This window comes from Rhincodon typus, unplaced genomic scaffold (genome assembly GCF_021869965.1).
Source record: "Rhincodon typus isolate 14 unplaced genomic scaffold, sRhiTyp1.1 hic_rhity00002797, whole genome shotgun sequence".
Lineage (NCBI taxonomy): Eukaryota > Metazoa > Chordata > Chondrichthyes > Orectolobiformes > Rhincodontidae > Rhincodon > Rhincodon typus.
In genome coordinates, this window is record NW_025968435.1 from 1 (window position 1) to 25000 (window position 25000).

General features: G+C 50.5%; 1 protein-coding gene across 1 annotated transcript; it reads right to left on the minus strand.

Moving 5' to 3' along the window:
• Positions 1 to 56: 56 nt before the first annotated feature.
• On the minus strand, positions 57 to 24803 carry LOC125481613 (E3 ubiquitin-protein ligase HUWE1-like; the record flags this gene model as incomplete). Its single annotated transcript, XM_048593408.1, has 11 exons — positions 57 to 306; positions 1127 to 1426; positions 2433 to 2540; positions 5523 to 5583; positions 6218 to 6372; positions 8091 to 8180; positions 10391 to 10569; positions 11124 to 11352; positions 20277 to 20442; positions 21404 to 21531; positions 24705 to 24803. Coding segments are annotated over 11 exons (1765 nt in total), but the record flags the coding sequence as incomplete, so codon positions are not given.
• Positions 24804 to 25000: the final 197 nt, after the last annotated feature.

Consider the following 25000-nt stretch of genomic DNA (forward strand, 5'->3'; position numbering starts at 1 on the left):
CTGGAGCGTTCCACCACAGTGTTATGGCCATCCCCCCGCCTCCACCGAGTGCTCACCTCTGGTCTCCAGCTGGGGCTGGCTCTGCTTGACCTTCTGCGGAGCCTGCTGACTCAGAGGGGGGCACCCCTGCCTCTTCAGTCGTTGGCCTGCTCCCTTGCTCACCGCCTCCCACGCTGAGGCCCTCTCCCGGTGTCTCCTCCAACATGCCAGACACCGGGCTGCTTGTGTCCATGGGGGAGCCCTCCAGCTGGCTGCCCACTGTCACCAGGGTGTCCGAAGCTTCCACTCTCTCTGGAGACTGGGAGGCTGAGGGAGGTGAAGGGTGTGGGAGGAGGAAAGAGGGAGGATGAGTGGGGAAGACGGGTTTGGGAAGAGACAATCGGGGTGAGGGAGCCAGGGGTTTGAGCAGGGAGAGGGGTAAAAGAAAAGTAGATTCAACACAAGGCATCCAACACTACATCAAAAAAAAAGTGTTAAGTCTACAAATAGCTATCCCATCTTTGGAATGGAACGTCCATTGAGAAAAACTTTAGACCATATTGTCAAGGCCAACTCTTTATACATCTTGATGGAAACACCAGGCACTAGAATGACATCTGCAGGGCAGATTCCCTTGAGCAGATTAAACCTTCCACAGGGCAGCTCCCTGAGTATTTGGCCTGGAGCTCCAACACACCCAGATGAGTGAACGTACGGAACTTCCCGAGTTTGATCCCTGTGCAGGACTGATCGATGGCGAATGCTGGGCTCTTTGATCCTAGTTGGAATTTACTGCCCTCGGAAGATCGCAGGAGATGGACAGCAGGTGGGAAAGGACAGCCGAGTCTCTGGGATCAGCTGCCACCCCACTGGATGACAGAGCAGCCTCGATGGGCTGAGCGGCCTACTCCTAACTCCTGTTTCATGATCCCAGGGCTTTGGGTTCTCCGGCTGTTGACCGCCACGCCACTGGTGAGAACATACGAGAGCCCTGACATGAATGACCGGCACAACTGAAAGGCCGAGCCTGGGGCTGCAACAACTCAATGCCAACACGCGTGCCTGTAGGCTCCAGGGCTCCCACTGTTTGATTCCTGCAAGGCGCGATGCAGAGACAGAGTGCGTGTGATGGCGTTGCGGGGCCCACCTGTCGTCGGTGCTGGCGACATTTCCATCTGCAGGGCTTCGGCCTCCCCGCTCGGTCTGTCAGGCACCGTCTCGATGGGCATCAGGGACTGTGCCACCACCTCCTCGGCAGAGGCCAGCTGCAGTGACGAGGCCTGGACTCCTGGCTGGAGTGGGGCCAGAGGTTGCGGTTGTGCCTCCTGAATGCCCAGGGGCTGGCTCTCCGCAGCAGGGGCACCCTCCATCGAAGCTGATGCTGGGAGCAGGTTCTCCAGCCGTGGTGTATCCAACCCAGTGGAACCGACGACAGGCTGCTCAGAGTCTGGAAGGAAGGATTTTGTAAAAAATAAAAAATAATTATTTCATCATAGATCATAAAATCTCTTCAGTGTGGGAGCAGGCCATTCAGTCCACACTGACACTCCAAAGGGCATTCCACCCAGACCCATCCCTACATTTCCCTTGGCTAATTCTACCAGCCTGAATACCCCTGGGCACTACAGGACAATTTAGCACGGCCACTCCCACCCTAACCCGCACATCCCTGGGCACTACGGGACAATTTAGCACGGCCAATCCACCCTAACCTGCACATCTTTGGACTGTGGGAGGAAACCAGAGCACCCAGAGAAAACCTACACCGACACAGGGGAGAATGTGCAAACTCCACACAGACAGCTTGAGGGTGGAATTGAACCCTGGTACCATGAGGCAGCAGTGCTGACTTTGTTCAAAACAAAATCTGCAATTTAAAAATGCTGGACTGTGATGAACAGGACAATCGAATGTGCAAATCAGGAGGAGTAGGTCTTTTAGCCCTTTGAGACTGCTCCCCCATTCAATGAGATCATGGCTAATCTGAACGCAACCTTCAAATCCTCATTCCCGACTGCACCAACATCTTTCCCAGGAGTGTGTTCCAAAATTTCAGTCAGGGCACCTCTGAAGCAGCAGTTATTTTAACAGGTGAGCCCTGACTTTTCACACTGTGACCCATTGTTCGAGTTTCTCGCGCAAGTCAGAGTGTCATATGGGATGGGGGTCCGTGCCTGTGGCTCCACCACATGGGGATGGGGGTGGGGGGGAGGGGGTCCCGTGCCTGCAGTATACCCCCCACCCCAACACACACCACGGACTGATCCGGGCCTCTTCCTGTGTGGAGAGATTTGAGGCTATGACTACAACGCAAACGGGGGATTTGGGAAAGGTTAGATTTGGAAGTATTCTGGTTAGACTTGGGGGCACAGTGCTGCTCAAGCCTGTTTACACAGATTTAGGGTTGTGGATGGCTGGTGATGGAGCAGTAGCCCCATCTCTCTCTCTCTCACCTGCTAACTGGCCCTGAGTCCTCATGGCTTCCAGCGCTGCTTCAGCGATCGAGGCGGCCATGTTGCTGATGGCTTCATTTGTGGCAGTCAAGGCACTGGAGCTCACACCTGAGAGCGAGGGCACAACAGAAAGAGAGATGTTAGGATCACTTCCATCACATCTCGGGAAGGGGTGCGTGGGACGATCAGGAAGGGCTTTCACAGGGAACACCAATGAACCAAATCAGCCCCAAAGAGCATTGAAGGGAAAAGCTGTCAGGATGACTGATGATTGTAGAGGGACAATGTGAAGTGAATACATATTCACTTACAGAAACAAACAGGTGTCCTGCTTTGTGCATTAGACAAGTCACAGCCATCTATTAATTGGCAAATGCTCCCAATTCCACTATTTCAATCTAACCCCATGCTGCTGTCCTGGGAATGTTTGATGGGGACAATGTAAAGAGAGTTTAAAATAGTAGAGAGAGCTTTACTCTGTATCTGACCCCGTGCTGTCCCTGTTCTGGGAGTGACAGTGTAGAGGAAGCTTTACTCTGTATCTAACCCCGTGCTGTCCCTGTCCTGGGAGTGTTTGATTGGAGAGGGGAGCTGGGGGCGGCTGCAGACAATGTAGAGGAAGCTTTACTCTGTATTAACCCAGTGCTCTCCCTGTCCCTGTTTGATGGGGGACGGTGTAGTGGAAGCTTTACCTCATCTAACCCCATGACACAGCTGTCCTGCAACACAGTCTGATGGGCCCCTGTAAATGGAGCTTTACTCCATATCTAATGTGTATTATAGTTGTTCCTTCTAACAGCTCATTGCCAGCCCTTCACGTTAATGACCACTGAAAAGAACCAGGAACCAGCGAAGTGTGGAGAGTCTTTTTTGAACCTTTGCATATGCAGCTCTGAACCTGCACCCATACCCTCACAACACCAAGACCTACCTTCCACCCACTGATCTCCCCTGTTGGTTGCTTGACTGCTTAGCGAGGAAGGCAGTAGGTTGTATAGTTATCTCCACACAGGGCAAAACAAAGAACAAACAAACAAAGGGTGGGGGTGGGAGGGGGGTCAGAATCACTGCCCTACAACTATACAACCTACTACCTCAGCGTGCCAAAGCAAACTGTGCCAGTCACTCCTCTTCCAGTGATAACAAGTTAAACCCGCACAGACATGCACGTTCTAAAAGGTGTATCAGCCCGAGACTGTAACAGAAGACAGACTTTCACCTTACTTCACACGCTTCCTTCCTCAGGAAGTCCCAAACTGTTTGAACAAATACTGCTTGAAGCACGTTACTAAGAACTGACAGCCCAGAAACAAGTACACTCACTCATCAGTACCAAGCCTATATACGCTTCACACAAACCACCTCCCAACCCCCACAGCACCCCAAATATCCTTCCAACCTTTCGTTCCTCAATTGTTTATTCAGCTCCCCCTCGAGTGCATCTACAATAGCTACTCCGTGGGAGCAAGTTCCAAATGCTCATGGGTGTCTGGGTGCAGACACCTCTCCTGAATTCCCAATGGGTTTGCTGGTGACCTCCTCATATTTCTGGTTCCTCACCTCCAGTGATACCCCGCCCCCCGCCGTGGGAGGAACATTCCCACACCCAAACTGCTGAACTCCTTCAGCATTTTAAAATGCTGCTCCACCCACCTCCAGCCTGCTCGCTCCTCCCCGGTGACTCCTCCACTCTGTAACCACCGTACAACATTGAGGACAGACAGCCGCCCAGGGGCAGCCAGCAATGTGACGAGCCGAAAGTCTGCTTGCGATGTTTGTCAGGGCCAAGGGGGGGAGGGAGAAACATAGGCCGAGACAAAGTGAAAGGAGAGACAACCCTTTCTGCTCCCCTTCCACCAGTGGCTGCAGAAACTTCGACACCTAAACGAGAGGGTAGCCTGAGCCTTGGTTCAACGGCTCATGGGAAAGATGGCACCTCAATACTCTGTGACCAGCTGCAGCAGACTTGTATTGCACCACATGCAGGTGAGCCCACACCAACAGCTGTGACACCTTCTTCAAGAAACTGTTTCTACGCATGGAATCTCGCCACCGGTGCACGGGATGATCACGCAAGTCTTGCAGTCCCAGGAGGTCACTTTTGCCACCGCAGGAAAGACAGTAGATTGTATAGTTAACTCCAAGATCGGGTATGACCCTAAAACTATACAACCTACTACCTCATCCCAAAGGGCACCATTCCATCTCGAGGCAGGCAGGACGCGGTGCTTAAAACTGAAGGGTGAACACGTTAGTGCAAGGAAAACAGCCAGCTGAGAACGGTCAAGCTTAGAAAGCAGCAAGGGTGTGTAGGGAACAGGCAGAGGTACAGAGTTTCAGGCATATTTCCGAGTGCATGATGCTCTTAAACTGTGCCCTGAAGAGCAGTGCACCCCCCGCACTGCAGCTTGCACCCAGAAAACATGAACGGCACTGCTGCCTGATTATGAGACAGCATACAGGCATAGTCTGGCATTAAAGTGAGCTTTACTCCATATCTAACTCTGTGACGTACCTCTCCTGGGAGGGCTCAATGGGGACAGTGTAGAGGTATCTTTACTTTCAGTTTAAAACAGCAGAGAGCGCTTTACTCCATACCGAATCCTGTGCTGTCCCTGTTGATGGGGAACCGTGTAGAGGGAGCTTTACTCTAACTGCCCGTGCTGTCCCTGTCCTGGCAGTGTTTGATGGGTGGGGACGGTGTAGAGGGAGCATTACTCTGTACCTAACCTTGTGCTGTCCCTGGAAGTGTTCGACGGGGGACCGTGTAGAGGGAGCTTTACTCTATCTAACCCCCATGCTGTCCCTGTCCTGGCAGTGTTGGATGGGGATGGGGACAGTGTAGAGGGAGCTTTACTCTGTATTTAACCACCCATGCTGTCCCTGATAGGATCATGTTAAAGCCACCTTAGGAAACAGATTGAACGGTTTGCGGGGAAAGAAGGTAGTGCTTTAAAAAGCAAGAAGCCGCCGTCTTTCAGGTCCCAAGCCTTGTGGCAGCACATGCTCTCCGAGCTCCTTGCACCGTCGCAGATTACACCCAAGTGCCACCAGATTGGATAGGAGTTGCAGCTGAGCAGGGGAACAAACCTGTTTGACTCTTGTCACCTTGAACAGACGAGTTGGCAGCTCTGGTGGAGCCCACAGCCTGCTGCACAAACAGCAATAACAGAAATAAAGTAACAAAATCAACAAGAAGCAGAATCTTTGCCACAGGACCAGAAAGAACAAACTCCCTGCAGTCAACCAATGCTCGTTTGTTGCTCGATTACAATTCCTCGGATTTCAAGGTAGACATGCCCTCAACAGAACTCAACTTGTCAGGAACAGAGGCTAGTCGGTCCCTCAAACCTGTTCTGTATTTCAATTATAGTTTTTTTTAAAAAAAGATAATGTGACACACGTCTGGAACAGGTGAGACTTTAAACCGGAGCCTTCTGGCCCTGAGGTAGGGACACTACCACTGTGCCACAGGAGCCTGTGCAGTACCGTCATATAGCAGCTAATTTGCAAAACCAAGGCAGGTTGACATGCAATGTTTCTGTCCCCAAGGAACACCCAAAGTTTTTAAAACTTTCAATTAACCTGCTGCCTCAAAAGCATGTGCCCCAAATCTCTGCTCCCTCCCCATGTCTCCGAGCCCCAACCACCCTCCCACATGGCAATTCCCCAAGGAAACCTACCCCATTCCTGACGGTTCAAACCAAAACAAGGCAATCTCAACAAGGCACAGAATACAGTCCCACACACCCCGGAGGAACCAGCTCTCCTTCACCCTCACTCACCGACGCGTTCTGCTCCTTGTTCTCCTTCTCTTCCTTTGCCTTCTCCTCTCTCCTGGCTTCTTCCTCTGCCAGCTGCTTCCTACGCTTCTCTCTCCGCTCCTCCAGCTCCTCGTCGCGCAGTGACTCCAGGTGCTGGATGACGGGAAGCTTGACCACTTCGCCAGGGAAGAGGATTCCAGAGTTAGCACTCCAAAAAGTGACGCAGCCCCTCTCCCAACCCCCTGAGGAGGGAGGTCACTGCTCTCTGTCCCATCCCCACCCCTCCATTAGGGCCTTCCTTGCTTCACATCCACTCCCTGGGTTGAGGAGCAGCTGAACAAACCGCCCTTGGGCTGAGCAGACTCTTCCTTGCAGGAGGCCCACCCTAGACCTGATACCACAGTCCAACCTGGAACCCCAACACCATTTGTTTTAAAATAAAACCAATCTCTGCAGAGACTTGTCTTTTTGCATTGTGAGAGTGTGTCAGCTAAGGAGAGAACATAGCTTTAATTCTGGAATTTTGTTTATGATAAACTAACTAGTTGGAAGTTATTTTTATTCTGAATGGTAATACTGAAGAGAAGTATACAGCCACAGAGTCATACAGCACAGATACACACCCTTTGGGTCCAACTCATACGTGCCAACAGAGTTTTCCAAATTAATCCAGTCCCACTTGCCTGCATTTGGCCCATATCCCTCTAAATCCTTCCTCTTCATGTATCTATCCAAATGTCTTTTAAATGTAACTGTACTGCATCCACCACCTCTCTGGCAGTCCACTCCATTTATGCACCACCGATTGTGTGGAAAAAGTTACCCCATTGGTCCTTTTTAAATCTTTCCCTCTCACCTTAAAAATATGCCCCCTTGTTCTGACCTCTCCCACCTTACGGAAAAGACTCTTGGCTATTCATCTTGTGTATGCCCCTCACGATTTTATAAATCCCTATAAGGTCACCCCTCAACCTCTTCTCACTAGAGCGTAGAAGTCCCAGTCTATGCCTAAAACTCAAACCCTCCAGCTCTGGCAACCTCCTGGTAAATCATAGAATCCCTACACAGAGTGGAAACAGACCCTTCAGCCCAACTAATCCACACTGACGCTTCAAAGAGTATCCGACCCAGACCCACTTCCCCTACCTTTTCCCTGTGATCCTGCACTTCCCGTGGCTAATACACCTAATGTACAGATCCCTGGGCACTACGGGACAATTTAGCACCGCCAATCCACCCTAACCCGCACATCCCTTGGGCACTACAGGGCAATTTAGCACGGTCAATCCACCCTAACCTGCACATCCCCGGGCACTACAGGACAATTTAGCACGGCCAATCCACCCTAACCTGCACATCCCCGGGCACTACGGGACAATTTAACATGTCCAATCCACCCTGACCTGCACAGCTTTGGACTATGGGAGGAAACCGGAGCACCGAGTGGAACACACAGACACGGGGAGAACGTGCAGACTCCATACAGTCGCCCAGGTCGACACCGATGGCATGACTGGTGGAATGGGGGGCTTGAGTATCTGCACGCTGCCCCCCCATCATAGTAGTTTGTGCTCAAGCTGAGACAGACCCTGGTCAGTGGGTCAGTTAGGAGAGTGTGGCTTGTGAACACAGAGTGACAACACAGAGCAGGAGCACCTGGGGTTAGGGTTAGCAGCTCTTAGCCAGCTTCACTGCAGAGCACAGAAACATCCCTAGGGGCCAGCAACAGAGAAGGAGACGGATGATGCCTGGGCCCCAACGGAGACACACTGGGTTACTGGATAGCTCCGAGCTCAGACAGGGGGCATGGGGGTCAGGATTCCAACGTGACTGCAAGTTTCAGATGCCACAGAAAGAAACATTCTGCCTACGTCGGCCTTAGAAAGATCCTCACCTGCCACACAGTCATGCATACTTTCTGCATCCAGCACTTTACATTCCTCAGTCCAGCGAGTGAGTGCAGTTGGGATGCTAGACAGGGTACCTGCAGAAAGAAAGAGAATATTACAACTGCTGTGGGACAGAAGCCCAATGAGCTACACTGCCAAAGCAAGGGGAGAACCCCAACATCAGATGCAGCGTTCAATCACCTGCAAACATTCAGATGCAGCATTACACCACAGGACAGGTGCCTGTCTTTTTTTCTCTGCAGGTCGCAGGTGAGAAATGATGTGATTAAGCACAACAGGGGTGGTCAGACACCCACTCCCACACTTTCTGCCTGCACCACCATATCAGTTCCTCTCCAGCACTCTGCCGAGCAGACCTCCAGTGGTCGGAAATCTGCGAAACGCTCCGAACTCTCTGGTACATGTCAGACTGGCTCAGAGGCGGCTTTGGGCTCAAGCTCCATTTCAAAATTGGAGCCCACAGTGTTGAGATAACAGGTTGGCCATCCAGAACACAAGAAACAGGAACAGGAGGCAGTTATGTGAGCACCTCCCAGGATCTTATGACTATCGGCATGGCCTTCACTCCATTTTTTTGCCTGCTCCCTTCAACGCCATTAATCATTCCCCTAATCAAACTTTAATTTGGCCTTGAATACATTCAGTTACTTGCCCCCTCCCACTTCTCTGAGCATGGGGAGCCTGTGTGGAATAATCTCCCCCAGAGAGAAGACTTGCCTCCTCATCTGTCCCTTCATTCTGAAACTATGCCTCCTCATTCTACAGCCACACTGTGTAGGACTGACAGACCGCTGTACCAACTGCCCCCTTCAGCAACGGCAAAGCACACTTCCGTACACCTGCCCCTACACCTCCCCCCCTCACCCCCATCCCAGGCCCCAAGAAAACTTTCCACATCAAGCAGATGTTCACCTGCACATCTGCTAATGTGGTATACTGCATCCGCTGTGGCCTCCTCTACATCGGGGAAACCAAGTGGAGGCTTGGGGACTGCTTTGCGGAACACCTACGCTCGGTTCGCACTAAACAACTGCACTTCACAGTCGCGAACTATTTCAACTCCCCCTCCCATTCCACAGACGATATGTCCATCCTGGGCCTCCTCCAGTGCCACAACGATGCTACCTGAAGGTTGCAGGAACAGCAACTCAAATTCCGCTTGGGAACCCTGCAGCCCAATGGTATCAATGTGGACTTCACAAGCTTCAAAATCTCCGCTCCCCCTACCGCATCCCTAACCTGTCCTTCCTCCCAGCTAAAGCCCCAGCTCCATCTCCTACCTACTAACCTCATCCCGCCCCCTTGACTTGTCCGTCCTCCCTGGACTGACCTATCTCCTCCCTACCGGCTCCATCCCCGGCCTCTTTGACCTGTCTGTCTCCTCTCCACCTATCTTCTCCTCTATCCATCTTCTATCCGCCTCCCCCTCTCTCCCTATTTATTTCAGAACCCCCTCCCCCTCCCCCATTTCTGAAGAAGGGTCTAAGCCCAAAACGTCAGCCTTCCTGCTCGGCCTGCTGTGTTCATCCAGCTCTTCACCTTGTTATCTCAGATTCTCCAGCATCTGCAGTTCCTGCTATCTCTGAAACATTTCCCCATTGCCTGGATGAGAACAGCTCAATTACACTCGTGAAGATCAGTACCAGGCTGGATAAAACAACCCTGCTCGATCAGCGCCACATTGAACACAACATTCAATCCCTCCAACAGTGGTGCACAATGGTAGCTGTGCGCGTGCATGTCGTGTCTACGAGATACAGTCCCACCTCCTCTATCCCAAGAAGGACAAGGGCAGCAGATGAACAGGGAACACCATTGCCCGCAAGTTCCACTCTGAGCACCCCACCACATGAACACACGCACACCTGTGTACGTACAGAAACAACCCGAACGCGGAATGATGTTGGCAGACGTGCCAAAATCCTGGAACTCCCTCCTTCCCTAATGGCATTGTAGGTGACCCTACACCACACAGACTGCAAGGGGAGACTCAGCAGCATGTTCTCAAGGGGGCAATTAGGGTCGATTAATAGGTGGTGGCTTGGCCAGTGAAACCCATCAAACGATACAGCAGAAACAGACCAGCATTTAAAAACCCTGTCCCCTTTTGCCAGCCTAGCAGTTACTGGCCCAGAATCGGGTCACTGCTGTTTTATTGCCACCTTGCCGTTTGCACCACAAATGGGTTACCCCTGGGGCTCACTGCCCTGTTCCCTCCCTTCACCACCAACAACACCCCTCCCGTACCCCAAGCAAGACCCCAGAAGAGGACTGGTTGCCTTACCCGCTTGGCTGGTGGTAGCCGTCTGGTCATGGAAGAAGTCGTCTAGGAGATCGTCGTCTGACCGGGCGATGATGTGCACGTCATCGTTACCAACCAGGAGCCGGGCGCGGCCGCGGTTCTGCAGTGGTAGGCTGCTGCTCAGCTGGAGGATGTCTGCAGCAGCTGAGGGCCCCAGCAACCTACAGGGTGGTATGGGCAGGGGCGGAGGTTAGAATAGCCATTAAATGCAGCCAGTGTGGCACTGACATGCCGACAGCACCCCCTCCCTCGGCGCAGACTTCCAACAAGTACCTACCCCCGCCCCAAACCCCGACAGCACCCCCTCCCTCGGCGCAGACTTCCAACAAGCACCCCCTCCAAACCCTGACAGCACCCCCTCCCTCGGCGCAGACTTCCAACAAGCACCACACCAACCCACCCCCCCAAACCCTGACAGCATCCACTCCTTCCCGCACAAAGGCACCCACTCCTCAGTGCAGACTCCTTGACATCACCCCGACCCCTCCACCCGACAGCACCACCTCCGTTAGCGCTGACTCCCTGATGCCCCCTCCATCAGCACAGGCTCGCCCCGCACCACCCCACCGAATACGCCCCTTCCCTTGGTGCTGCCCCCCCCCCCCCCCCCCCCCCACCAGCTGTACCCACCACCTGACGGCACCAACTCCCCTTGAAGGACCCCCCAACCCCCCCACTCAGTGCTGACCCACCCACCATCCTCTTGTTCTTTTACCTTTGCAGGATAAGTGGAGGGTTCGGCTGCCTGTTACCAGGGTAGTGCACATGGATGGTGTGGCCCGTGTTGGCAGCAAATGGCCGGATTGCCCGCTGACTGCGCCCTATGCCCTGCGTGAGCCTGGTGGTGGAGGATCCTGTGCCCAGCGTCAGCGCGCTGTGATCTGCATGCCGAACCATGAGTGGGTGCGTGGCTGGAATGTTACCTGGGGCGGGGGGTATATCCGCTGGGGAAAAGTGGTGAAACATTAGAAAGGGATTGGACATTCGCATTAGCATCTTCACAACAAACGTGCTAAAATCGGGCCGATTGACAGACGGAGACACAGCATTTCAAAGTCTAACTCTAAACATTTGTTGCAATCTGAATGTGCAACAAATTGCTGTTGGAAGAGACAGTACCACGCAGCAGGCCTGTAATATTCGAGCACACTGCTGGAGTGGTTTTATTTTGTGTGATTTGCAAGAAAATCATTCCTGCTGTGCCTAAGGGTTTTGGTGGAAGTGGGTAGAGCAAACTGAGGAGGGTGTGTGTGTGTTGGCTAAATAGCACATATCCATTACCTACACAGTGAAGCTCCTTCTTCATTATATCCAAACATTCACAGCCAAACACTCCCTGGACAGGGACAGCACGGGGTTAGGTAAGGAGTAAAGCTCTCTCTACACTCTCCCAGCATGGGATTACTATTTCTGCCTAGTTAAGAACGTTTCCACATCCTTGCAGCTTGACAGAGAGAGATATTGACAACTTACTACCAACCATCTGTGAGGAATTTGGGTAATTTTGTTCCGCCAAATCCTCGTACTCTACCCAATCACTCGGAAGCACATTGTCAATCCAGCAGCGTGGGATTTAAACCGGTGTCTAAGAGGTGAATGGATAACTTTCTAACTGACACCACCCTGTTAACCCTTGCCCTGACTGCTCTCCTGGAAATGGAAAGCCAGCTTCTGAATGGAGCTGCCAGCAATGGCTTCACACTGTGTCGTGACTGGGACATACAGCACACGCAGGATTGGATACAGACCCCCGCGGCCCCTTTGTGGAGCATCTCCAGACATCTGCCTCCTACACTTGTCGTGTTTCCTCTGAATGAGGCACAAACCCAGGGTGCAATCTGCTCCGGCACCTCTGTATTTCACACCCAAAGTCAGCCAAGGTTTTGCACCGAGCATCCTCAACACCCGCATGGGTCACAGAAGTCAAAAAATAAAAATTGGCCTGGGAGCAGTTTGGAAGTAAAAGTCAAAAAATAAAGGCCAGAACGTAAAAGCCGGGGGAGCCAAGGGGACAGGTATTTGCCAAGGCAGCAGGCTCTGAAACCAACGGGCAGGGAGACGAGTGCTCAGTCCTGTGAAACACTTTGTAAGGCCGATGCAAGTCCGAGAGGCCCTCCCTCGAATGCTCCGCAACGTCACCATGTCCAAGAGAAAACAGACCAGCCCAGAGTCAAAAGGCCAGGCATGCTTTTAAACACGCATCAACACTTAGCGAGAGTGAATTTTCCAAGCCCAAGGGGTCTTGTCCAACTGCACGCAATAAACTGCAGGCATTCCTGCGCTCCCTGAGCCCTCTCTGCCTCGTTTCACTGGGCTCAGGGTCTTGCTAATACTTGAAGAGTGGGGAGGCCCACTGAGATCTGTGGCTGAATCAGTTACGTCAGAGGCTTGGACTAATGCGCGCACAAAGCTCCAACAGCCAAACAAAACATCCACCCAGAACCTTCTGGGTGGCTGGAATGCTGATGCCTTTTTAAAAACTTCCACTTAGCTATAGTCCCTCTGAACTGTGATGGATGCATCTTGGAATTTTCTCATTTTTTATTTAAAGAAGCTTGGACAAGGCCCCTTAGCAGCAGCGACTTTCTTTTCTTAAAGCCAGAGTGGCCCCTTCACCTGGAAATGTGTCCTGACAGTGAAATTTCCGTCACTCGCACCTCTAATACGCAGTGTTCTAAAGTAAAGCTATGCATGGTTTGGGGTTCGGGGTTGGGATTGGTGGCGGGGGGGGGGGCACGGAAATTGGACTCTCCAAGTGTCCAGACTTAACATTTCATAATTGTACTGGGTAGTCACGGGACAGGATCGATTTTCCAAAAGCCTCACGTTTATGAATATCACGGGCGCTGGGGGCGGGCACGCTGCCGATGCTGAGACGGTTATTTAGGTCATCGGGCCTCTTTCCCCCCCCAACTCCCGTTCTCAGACATCGACGGCAGTCAGACAGACATTCTCTGTTCTGCAGAAGTGGAAGATGGCAAAAATAAGGGGAGTAGGGCAGATGCAGGACGGGAAGTAAAACACACAGAGGGCAGATAGAAATGTAGTGAAACCCAAGATATCAGAGGCAGAGCAGAAGAGAGCTGAGAGCAAGTAAGTTCGTTTTCAGTTTGACTGGAATGGATGGTAAGTGTTTGAAAATACAGCCCCCCCCACGGTGCCTAATTGATTTCATAAAACTATTTAGAAGATTGGAATAAAAAGGGTATAGCAACATATTGGATCCAGACTGGGACTTGTTCCACACAAAGTGGAAGCAAATAAATTGTTAAAAAGGTATCGGGAGGAGACTGGCATCTCTCCACGTTAGAATATTGCGGAGAGAATGACTTCTCCCATACAACAATCAATTAATGGTAGACTTAAGTACCAAAAGCACACCAAGTTAATTTTGACAGATCTCTCTCCAAACATTTCAATCGGTTTAACTTGTGCTTGTTATCAAACTGGCACTAATTCACAATGCTCTTGACTGACCCCTGTTTTAATAATGAGATGATCCCACAACAGTGAGAAATCGTCATTGCACAGACGAGACACACAGAAACAGTCATGGTTCCGTACTCAGAGCTGTTTACCATGCTGCGCCCCAGGGAACAGCAGCTGTCAGAGAGCGCCATCCACGAGGCTGTTGGGCAGATTCACAAGAACTGCCCCTCACCTGCGTCTCAAAAGGCCAAAGCCTAACTTTAAGATGCTGCCCCCAAGTTCTGTACTCACCCAGACTGATCTTGCAATCAGTGGCACTCAGTGCCCCCTGAGGCCTGCCTGCCTGGCAGCGAAGTCTTCCATATTACCAGAAACTGAACCCACGGGCTCCCTCCCACCAGACCTGGTGCAAGTGCAAGGCTGGGAATCCTGCAGCAAGCAATTCAACTCTTCATCACCTGCCTTCCAAAACAACACGATGCTTGCATGCCACCTGCAATGGCAGACAGAGGTGGGCAACTAACATCTGCATCCTGTGAAATAATTTTTTTTTTAAAAAAAAAGCAACACATCGAGGGATTGCCAGTTTGAAAACAATCGGTTTGTCAAGATGTGGGGGTGGTAACTCTCAAAAGAAATTCAGGTCACCACCAGGCCACTCATCCAGCCTCATTATGGCTGCACAACTGGCCAACATGCTATAGATTCCATCAAAACCTCAACTGCTGGCAAAGGCTCTAGAGAAAGACGTGGCCTGCTGTCGACAGAATGAGACAGTGGTCAAAGGAAACCCATCTTAAAATCAGAAATCAGACTGTTCTCTCATTCAAGAGATAACTAGCAGTGCTTTCACCCGAGTGCTACCACAGCTCAGGCGAGGGGAGAAGGGGAACCCTTCACGGTAACCGTGGCTGGTGCAGGAAACTGAAGCCATGCTGCGCTGGTGTTACACAAACCAGCTTTCCAGTCTACTGAACGCAGTCTTACCTACCCCACAGGGCAGGACAGCAACATTCGGGCGAGCCTCAGGCAGCTTCTGACATTGCTGTTTTATAATGGCAGTCAACGTTGCCTGACTGACAGGAAGGAAGAGTCACAGAAGTCGGTGCATTGAGTATACAGGTTGGGAGGTCACGCTGTGACTGTACAGGACATTGGTTAGGGTCACTTTTGGAATACTGCATTCAATTCTGGTCCCCCTGCTTTAGGAAAGATGTTGTGAAACTTGAAAGAGTTCAATAAATATTTACAAGGATATTGGAGAGTTTGAGCCATAGGGAGAGGCTGGATAGGCTGGGGCTATTTTCCCTGGAGCGTCGGAGGCTGAGGGGTGACCTTATGGAGGTTTATAAAATCATGAGGGGCTTGGATAGGGTGAATAGCCAAGGTCTTTTCTCCAGGGTAGGGGAATCCAAAACTAGAGGGACATAGGTTTAAGGTGAGAGGGGAAAGATTTAAAAGGGACCTAAGGGACAACTTTTTCACGTAGAGGGTGGTGTGTGTATGGAACGAGCTGCCAGAGGAGGTGGTGGAGGCTGGTACAATTACAACATTTAAAAAGGAATCTGGATGGGTACATGAATAGGAAGGGTTGAGGGGGATACAGCCACATACTGGCAAATGGCACTAGATTAATTTAGGATATCTGGTCAGCATGGAACAGTTGGACCGAAGGGTCTGTTTCCATGCTGTATATTTCTATGATTCTGCCGATGCTGAAGAATCTGAGATAACAAGATGTAGAGCTGGATGAACACAGCAGGCCAAGCAGCATCAGAGGAGCAGGAAAGCTGACGTTTCGGGTCTAGACCCTTCTTCAGAAATACACTGTGCTAAACAGCTTTTGCGGCCTTCCACTACCGCATTTCATAGCCGAATACAAACTTCAGTCTGGTCCCTGCCTTTCCTAACCGACTGCCCTCACTGGGGAAGACCAGCCATTAAAGACCATTAGTTTTATAATGCAGTCTCTGGAGCAAGTCCTGGTATATTGTTAAGGGATCAACACTGACACAATCTCAGGCTGTGCAAGAAATGGTGCTGTCAAAGAGAGTTGCTTCAACTGATGCTAATCCCTCACATTTGTCAATACTGAGTTTCCCAAAGGGAATGGAATATTTCCCATCTCAAACTGACCAGCTACAAAGCCCAGTCACGGTAGCAGAGATCCCAACAAGTATAGTCAAAACATAAGTACGCTCCTGGATTGCAATTAGTGCCAGTTTCAAATGTGAACAAACTAGATGTGCCAATTCGTTAGGAGGGGCAGCAGAAAGGATCACTACAAGCTTATACCTTTGAAAGGAAGAGTGTTGAGATAGTAAATAAACAGGAATGGTCTCTGGTGGCTGAGGCCACAGACTTCAAATGGTTGGCAAATGAAGCAGAGGTGACATGTGAAAACAAGGTTTGAGTTTGAATTGAGCTATTGGCTAGGATGGCAAACTGCAAAGAGGAATTGGGAAAGAAACATTCAGGGTTACTGGGGGACAGAGCCAGGGAGAGGGACTAACCGAGACTGCCCTTCAAAAAAGCCAGTGCAGAACTGGTGCACTGCTATGCTGTGATAAATCAAAGCCAGATGGATTATACAGAACATAGAGGGGGTGGGAGGTGGTGAGGGGGGGGGGGGGGGGGGGGGAGTGAGAAACTGAAGTTGGGGTTTTGCTGGAGTGAGCCAGCCATTAACCAACAGTCTGCCCAGGAGCAAGTTTGGGAAAGAGGCTCCAGCCACGGCCAAATGGCACAGACTGCCCTCGCACCGACCCCCCTCCCCCACCCTCCCCCCCCCAAGGACAGCCAATCGTTTAGAAACACTGCGCAGAACCCAGACGTTCTGCCGACCTACGCCACGTCACCACAGAGAGTTAACGTCTAGAGCTGGTGTGAGCAGAACAGAAGCTGCAATCAGTTTCCTACCATGGATGTCACTGCCATTATTTTCATCGTGCACTGCTACAGGGAGGTGAAATGTACGGCTGGCAGCTGCATCAAAGCTCCCAAAGTGACTGTCTCCACGGAAGGGATCGGCTGACAGTGGGGGGAAAAAAAACAGACGCATGCTTTTGGTCGTTTGGTTTGGTTAGAGGCTTATCAGCAACGAGAGAGAGAGTGTGCACGCACAGACTTCCGCTGATCTGCACAACCACTGTCGCCCCACCTTGTCACAATTTCCACCCCCACCCATCTCCCCACAAAATAAAAAGCCAAGCTGCAATGCCGATGTCTGGGCTCCACGCAAGCCTCCTTCCATTTCAGATACTTCATCCGGTCATTCCACTATTGTGTTTATCCAGCTTCTCAGCCGTGCACCCCGCCTACACACCCACACCCACACAATTTCCCTTGACAGCTTCTCAGAGTTTGAGCGTGTTCCACATTCTCCCGGCACTGATTCGTTTGGCCCGCTTGTGACGACGGTCTCTGGTTTTGGACATCCCAGCCCACCCTCCAACAAGCAGTAACACCCTCTCTGTGGCTAGGCTCTTGAATCCTCCTGATCTTTAAAATAAAACCACGAGGGCATCCTCATTGTCCTGGACAGTCAGTCAGAGTCATACAGTATAGAAGCAGACCCTTCAGTCCAACTAGTCCATGACATCCATAATTCCAAACTAAACTAGTCCCATTTTCCAGCATTTGGCCTATGTCCCTCCAAACCTTTCCTGTTCATGTACCTGCACCCGCCCCTACCACATCATCTGGAAATCCATTCCACACATTAGCCACACTTTTAAAGCAAAGCAAAAGTTGCCCCTCATGTCCTTTTTAAATCTTTCTCCTCCCACATTAAAAATATGTCCCCAATTAAAATAAAAATATGACATCTCACCCCAACCCCTCAACCTTTTGTGTTCCAGTGACAGAAGTTCCAACCTATCCAGGCTCCTCTTATAACACAAACCCTCCATTCCCAGCAACATCCTGGGAAATCTTTTCTGATCCCTCTCCAGTTTAGCGATATCCCTCCCTTAGCAGGTTGACCAGAACTGTGCACAGTGCTCCAGAAGAAGCTTCACCAACGTCCAGGACAACTTCAACATGACGACTCAACTCCTATACTCAACGGTCTGAGCAATGAAGGCAAGCGGGCTAAACATCTCCTGAACCACCCTGTCTACCTGCGACACAAATCTGAAAGAATTGCGTATCTTAACCCCTAGGTCTGTCTGTTTTATAACATTACCCAAGCCCCTCACTTTTAACTATAGAAGTCCTGTCCTTTTCTATTTTTATGAAAATACAATGCCTCACATTTATCCAAATTAAACTCCATCTGTCACTCAGAGGAGGAAAATAAAAAAAAAAGTAACCCAACCAAATCAGTCCTCCTCCTCCTCCCTACTCCTGCCACATCACTATTGACAAATAATAAAACCTTGCGCACTCATCGGTCAACATCTCCTCTCCAGATATTGGATGAGACCAGACAGATCTCGTATCCCTAACCCTAACCAATCCTATTCCCTGCCTCCCCGGCTTTGAGAACATGGAAACCAGCATCCACTCTCTTCGCCCATGACCGCCAACCAAAAATACAGTGGGTGCTAAGGCATGGCAGTGTCATTAACCCCTCTGCGGCTAACTCAGGCTCAAACAGTTTTGAATCAGATTTTCTGGCCCAACACATTTCCTCCCTCTGGCCCCTACTGCTGAAAATATTGAGCACCGTCAGTTGAGGAGAAGCTCACCAACCACCCCACCCCCCTGCTCCCCACAACAGATGCCCAACCCGCGAAACTGTAAAGGGCGAGGATAGACTTTGCAACACTGGCCAGTTACCCAGCCATTCTCAGTGGTCTCAGATGGATGATATTCTGGACCCTCACCCTCAATTTGGCCCTAAGCAGGTGAACCTAATGCTTCTCCAACTGTGAGCAAGATTCCCTGAGGAGATAGAGACGTCAGTCAGGACTGAGTCTCCCCCTTGGTGCCTTGGGTTCAGGAATACGTTCGGGGTGTTTGGTTAAACAGCAGCTTCACTGCTGGCTGAGTCCCTACTTTTGGCTGCACAGTGCAATTATCAGGATGCCGGTGTTAGCCCTAGTGCTTTCAAAATGTGGTAGGCATGATTCCCAAACACACTTTCAAAATCTGTACAAAACTCCCCTTTCTCCTCTGCCAGCACTACCCGCTCCCATGCCCAAGGCTGGTGCAAATACCCAGTCAAAAATATTTCAGCGTTTTCCATATCTACTCACTTAGTAGAATTGTAGAATCCCTACAGTATGGAAGCAGACCACTCGGCCCACCGAGTCCACACTGACTGTCCAAAGAGTATTCCACCCAGACCTACCCCGTTACCCTATCCCTGTAACCCTGCAATTCCCATGGCCAATCCACCCTAACCTGCACATCCCTTGGCACTACGACAACTTAGCATGGCGAATCCACACTAACCTGCACATCCCTGGGCACTACAGGACATTTAGCACGGCCAATCCACCCTAACCTGCACATCCCTGGGCACTATGGGACAACTTAGCATGGCCAATCCACCCTAACCTGCATGTCTTTGGGCTGTGGGAGGAAAGTGGAGCACCTGGAGGAAACCCACACAGACACAGGGACTGCATGGAAACTCCACACAGACAGTCGCCCAAGGCTGGAATGGAACCCAGGCCCCTGGCGCTGTGAGGCAGCAGTGCAGACCACTCAGCCACCGTGCCACAATGATTTAAATGAAGTTCAAACCTCTAGCAGAACTGGGCCCTGGTCTTCATATTTCGGCACAATCACTCCAGCAGGTTAGCGTGATAACTGTGTTTCCTGGTTTGACATGAGAGGGGGTAGTAAATAAAGAGGAGGAAGGTCTTCCTTAAAGCGAAGCTACCTTCCCGAGAATTCCTTTCTCTTGAAGTCCATAGCTTTCCCACACGCCCAGCCATCTACCCCACAATCTTAAAGGTATGCACAAACAGCTTCCCCACGATGCCCACCACCCTGCCCCCACACCTCCTGATAATCAATTGACCCTTGCTCTTGGCAACTGAGCCAGGCCTGAGCAGCTTGGGATCAGACTGAAGGCTGTCTGCTGACCAAACGAGAACCTCCCTCCACGACAGCACGTACATTTCACCTATTAAGACAGTGGTGACCGCATCACACGTTTCACAAGACGGAGCAAACAAGCAGTCAGAAGAGATTGAATATTAGAACATGAATCTTGGCTGAAATTGGAGGGATGAAAATCTCAAGATTAACATTTCAAATTAGACACTCCATCTGAACAAGGCGAGGGGTCTGAATCATTTCCAGACATTGCCTTGCCCATCGTGTATTCCCAGTTAGTTTTTTTTTTGCTTTCGAGTTCCTGCATTTTTGTCTGCATTTACACTGCTTTGGTTGCATTATGCGGTTCTTGAACCTTTGAGCGAATCCCTAACCAACGCTCATGGCTGACGAGAGTCAGGCAGAGCCGCCGAAGACAGCCTCCTACCTGCGGTGGAGAACATGTTGTCAAACTCGATGATCAGGTCGTCCTCCCTGTCGAAGCGGACAAGCGACTCATCGATGTCGGGGTAGTCTTCATCCAGCTCCATTTCTGAACCCTCCTCATCCTCGTCGTCCTCATCCCCCTCCTCTTCCTCACCTTCCTCATCATCCTGTGTACACAATGGGTGAAACACTCAGGTCCACAAATAGACCATTGCCTTCCTTTACTCCCCAGACTGTTACTAATGTGGACATGGAGTAGATACCTGCTCCATCGTGGCTAAAGTCAAGTCAACCTCTCCTGGTCCCTGCCCCACAGACAAACCATGCCAGAAACGCGACAGAAACAGTAAAACTACTCGAACCATTTAGAAGGTGGTGTGGTGGAGCAGCAATAGGTGGAATGAAATTTTTGTTTAAAAATCTCATTACAGGATTTACTGCCCCTTGAGAAGTTGGGTAGAGCTGCTGCATTCCCCCTTGTGAAGTGGGAACACCCTGCACATTGCCCAGCAAGGAGGGAGTTCCAGGAATTTGATCCTGGCAAACTGAAGGAATGACCATCATTGTTCCCAGTCAGGATGGTGTGGATCTTAGGGGAGATTCATTTACTTAACAAATCAGAAAACTTACATTATTGAAATAGGTCTTTCAGCCCGACCGGTCTACAGTGATAGTGTAAGCCTCTTCTATTTCAGGATGATAAACATAGCCACTTTTTTTTGATTCATGTATGTATCGAGCCTTGCCACAAGGAGGTATCTATACAATTCACCTCAACTATAACACCTCAAGGGAGGCTTTTTGCAGGGCTCTGGGACAAATGCAGAAGTTGGGGAATGTTCGCATGTGCTGTTTTATGAAAAACAGAGGCTATCTTCATCCTGGTTTGACCTGACTGGCAAAGAGCTGAAGGACAAGGCTCCTCAAGCCAAAAACCTTGTGCTTCGAACGTCAGAAAGAGTCCATTCAAGAATGCCACCCACTGTGTTTCTTTTGGGGTTGAGTGGGGGGAAAAGAGGCATTACCTGGGAATAGGCCTTTGCTCCGCTCCTGGTACTTACTGGATGGGGTGGTGTTGGTTAGGGTCGGGGTGGAGACGATTAACCCAGACGCGAGATGCTTTCTCACCTGATCGTCTTCATCCTCCTCCTCTTCCTCATCCTCGTCTTGGCTGTCGTCGTCATCTTCATTGCTTCCACTGCTGTCTTCCTCTTGTGTGTGCTCTTCATCATCAGGGTCCAAGATGTTCATTGAATCTGTGAAAAGGGGAGCGGGGTGAACTGACAAATCAGACTTCTTACACAATGACAACGGGCTTCGCTGCAAGTTGAGTTGACAGGACCAAAATTTAACCAACTTGACTGAAGATAAACGATGCAGTGCTTAATCATTCACTCAAAACATTTTGCTTATGGTTTCGTACGTACATACATGCAGTCGCAATTTTACACATAGGCAGATCTGAAAGAGCAACAAGGTGAGTAATCAGTTGATCAGATATTCTGATTAAGGGACAGACCAGGGGAGGATTCCCAAATTCCCTGATGCCAGGACCCAGGGGAAGACTCCCAAACTTTTCTTCCAATCGCCCCATCGGATCGTCAACATTTGACCGAACAGTCAGACATGGCCTCGGATTAATTCTGTGTTTGAAAGGCAGCACCTCTGACGTTCCAGCCATCCTGTAGTGCTGCTCTGGAGTAGCCTAGAACAACTCCCCTCCTGTAGCTCCTTCTTCACTTCGGCAAGAACACAACACAAACCCAACCTGTGCCAGGGCAGCTGCTGCTACAGATGTCGAAGTGGGGCCAGATTCCTGATGTGCAATCGATTCCAAACTCTGCAGTGCACAAACAACATGAAGCAGGGAACGGAGGGTGCCAAAGGACGTACACAGCTGACCTCTCATATCACGGTCAGGACCGCATGTCTTAATAGCCGGTGATTTGCCGACAAAATAAATTGGTAGCAGCTCAGCTCCCTCTCCAAGGTGCAGTCATTCTGTTAAGAGATCACGATGCCAGTGTGGTCTAAGAGCACGCCTCCACAGCTCCATCCTTTCAGTAACTTGGGGCAAGTGCTGTACTCAGTAGTAAAGTCCTCGTGTCCCACAGGACTCCATGTTCAAATAATGAGGGACAGTCAGTCTCCTAACAACGCTGGCATAACCATCCACATGCAGATTAATGCTGCTGCCAAGGAAAGCAAGCTTCACAATCGTTCCTGGGCAGTGGTCTGCAGGGCTGGCATTCCTTACAATCCCTCCTTGCCCATCACAAGATGGTGGGGAGTAACCACAGCGTGCACAGTGAAGGTGTTCCTGCAGAACAGCTAAAGTTGGGAGTTGGAGGATTTTGAACATTGAGACAAAATGGGGAGATATTGAGTCAGTGTTCTGAGGGAGTCTCAACAGGGGTGAGCGGTTGGAATGAGATGGTACCCACATTTCCCTGTACCCTTGGACCTTGTGAAGCAGCTCTGGAAGGTACTGACAAGGGAGCAGCCAAAGTTAACAGTCTGACTGAACTGTGCGTGAAGGAATGCTTAAGACCTAATGGAATGGGCAAACTACAATAAAAACCAAAAGAACTGCGGATGCTGCAAATCAGAAACAAAAGCAGAAGTTGCTGGAAAAGCTCAGCAGGTCTGGCAGCATCTGTGAAGGAGAAAACAGAGTTAATGCTTCGGGTCTGGTGACCTTCCACAGAACTGATGGTGGCTGGGAAAACATCAGTTTATATGCCAAACTACAATGCTGGATACATTTAATTAAGAGTCAACTGGGCTCAAACTGGTTGTATCAACACGGAGCTGGGTAAACAGAATGGTGCGAGTGTTTTTGTGCGGTGTGGCTAACTGAAATAAGGCCCTCACATCAAAGTGTAGACTTGAATTCTGGTTGAAGTTTTCTTTGGAGCAGAGTATTGGGCTGTTGAACACACCACGGATTCAAAGTAGCAACTGCAAGACTTAGGACAGGTAGAAACAGTCACTATGGTGAAGGGACACGTGGGTTCCACAGCATGGCACAGTGACAAAACCAAACAGCAAGTCACTGACAGCTACAGACAACATGCAGAATCAGAAGCTGACTCCATCGCCCCTTCACGATCACAGTCTCTGATGGCTGACGACGTCACTGTCCTACTTGACCTGGCCTTGAGCTCGCAGCTGACCTCAAAACTGCCCCACTGCACGGAACGCCGACCCATATCTGCAGCAACACCTTGGATTAGTGAACTCTGCTCATCTGCTGCCGAAATCCTCCAGACCACAACTGGTCCAATTCTGCCTTGGCTGAGCACTGACCTTCCATGGACTTCAGCTCATCTGAAACTCGGTTGCCCCGGAGCTGCACACTCGCGCCAAAGTCACCCACCAGCTGACCTGCACTGGGACATGAACGGGCTGGGAGAGAACTGAAAATTTTCAATGTGGTACCAACTGACCCCAGTTCCTCCCCTCCACCTACCCCATTACTACAGTAACACGACTGCCACAAGAACAGCACTCAGTTACTGCAGTAAGGAGTGGTACCGTTTCACCATTTCTCAGCTAACAAGGAAGCTTGTGCCATCCGCCCACCATTTACTTTTGCCAGTCACTTTGTTAAGGTCAGGCAAACTCAACAGTTTTACGTTGCAGTGTGTCTGGTTCCACAACGCCAGTGCCGATTCCATCAGGATTTGGGTCTGTATCCAACAGCTGCCCTCACGTATCTGAGCAGGCCCACTCAGGCAAGTTTGGAATTTTGCTCCGTCCAAGGGCGAGGGCTTCAGAATTAATTCTTTCATTTCAGCACAGCCTTGGACCTTATCCTACCACTGCATACAGGAGAGGGGTAACCAGTACATCCTAAACTTCCTCTCTCCTTCCCCACTGGCCTGATTCTGGGTGACCTTATTTTTTATAATCTATGAGAGAGCAACAAGGTTGGGGTGGGGTGGGAGTTGGTGTCAAGGCAAAATAGCTCACATTTCTGCTCCTAGGCCTCTACTGATCCATTTCTCACTGCGTGGCTGACTACTAAGTGGCAAATGAAGGGAGATGAGAGGTGAAAGATGGAGGTACTGTGGTGGTGGTAGTGGAGGGGTTGGGGGGGGATGTGTGGAGGAATGCAACTACTACTGCGGAGAGATGGATGAGTGCTGGGAGGGAGAGGAGAGGAGAGGAAGCGATCAGGGACAGGGAAGGAGGGAAGGAAATTGATGAGAGTGGAGAGGTGGATGGAAAGGGAATGATCAAAGACGAGTCCTTTACTGTCCCAAAGCTTTGTGCAGTGCCCATCACTCATGCTGCAAACACAAAGCTTTTTTTTTTCAGATAAAGAAAATGCTTTCTCTCTTAGTGAACGGATGACGATGCAGGGTTTGGTAGTTTAAGGGCTCTCCTCCTGCATAGCAGCAAAGACAGTTTTTTTTTGTTGTACCTTCTCGGTTAGCCTGCAGGGTGGGCGCCTGACTGAGATTTGAGGGAGCCTCATCCATCAACACATCCTCCTGGGACTCATCCTCAGTACTTCTGCAAGCTGTAGCGCCAGAGGAAGGAAATAAAATACAAAGAAAAAGTGAATGCAAGCCCACGACAGTGCATTCTACATTTTCCGCAACACACCACAGTTTTGGTACTCTACGTTTGGAACTTTCCTATGCACATTATTTGCATTTAGCAATTTTATTCATTGTGGCCTTTTCTGGTGTGCGGGTATTGATTGGGATGATTGTT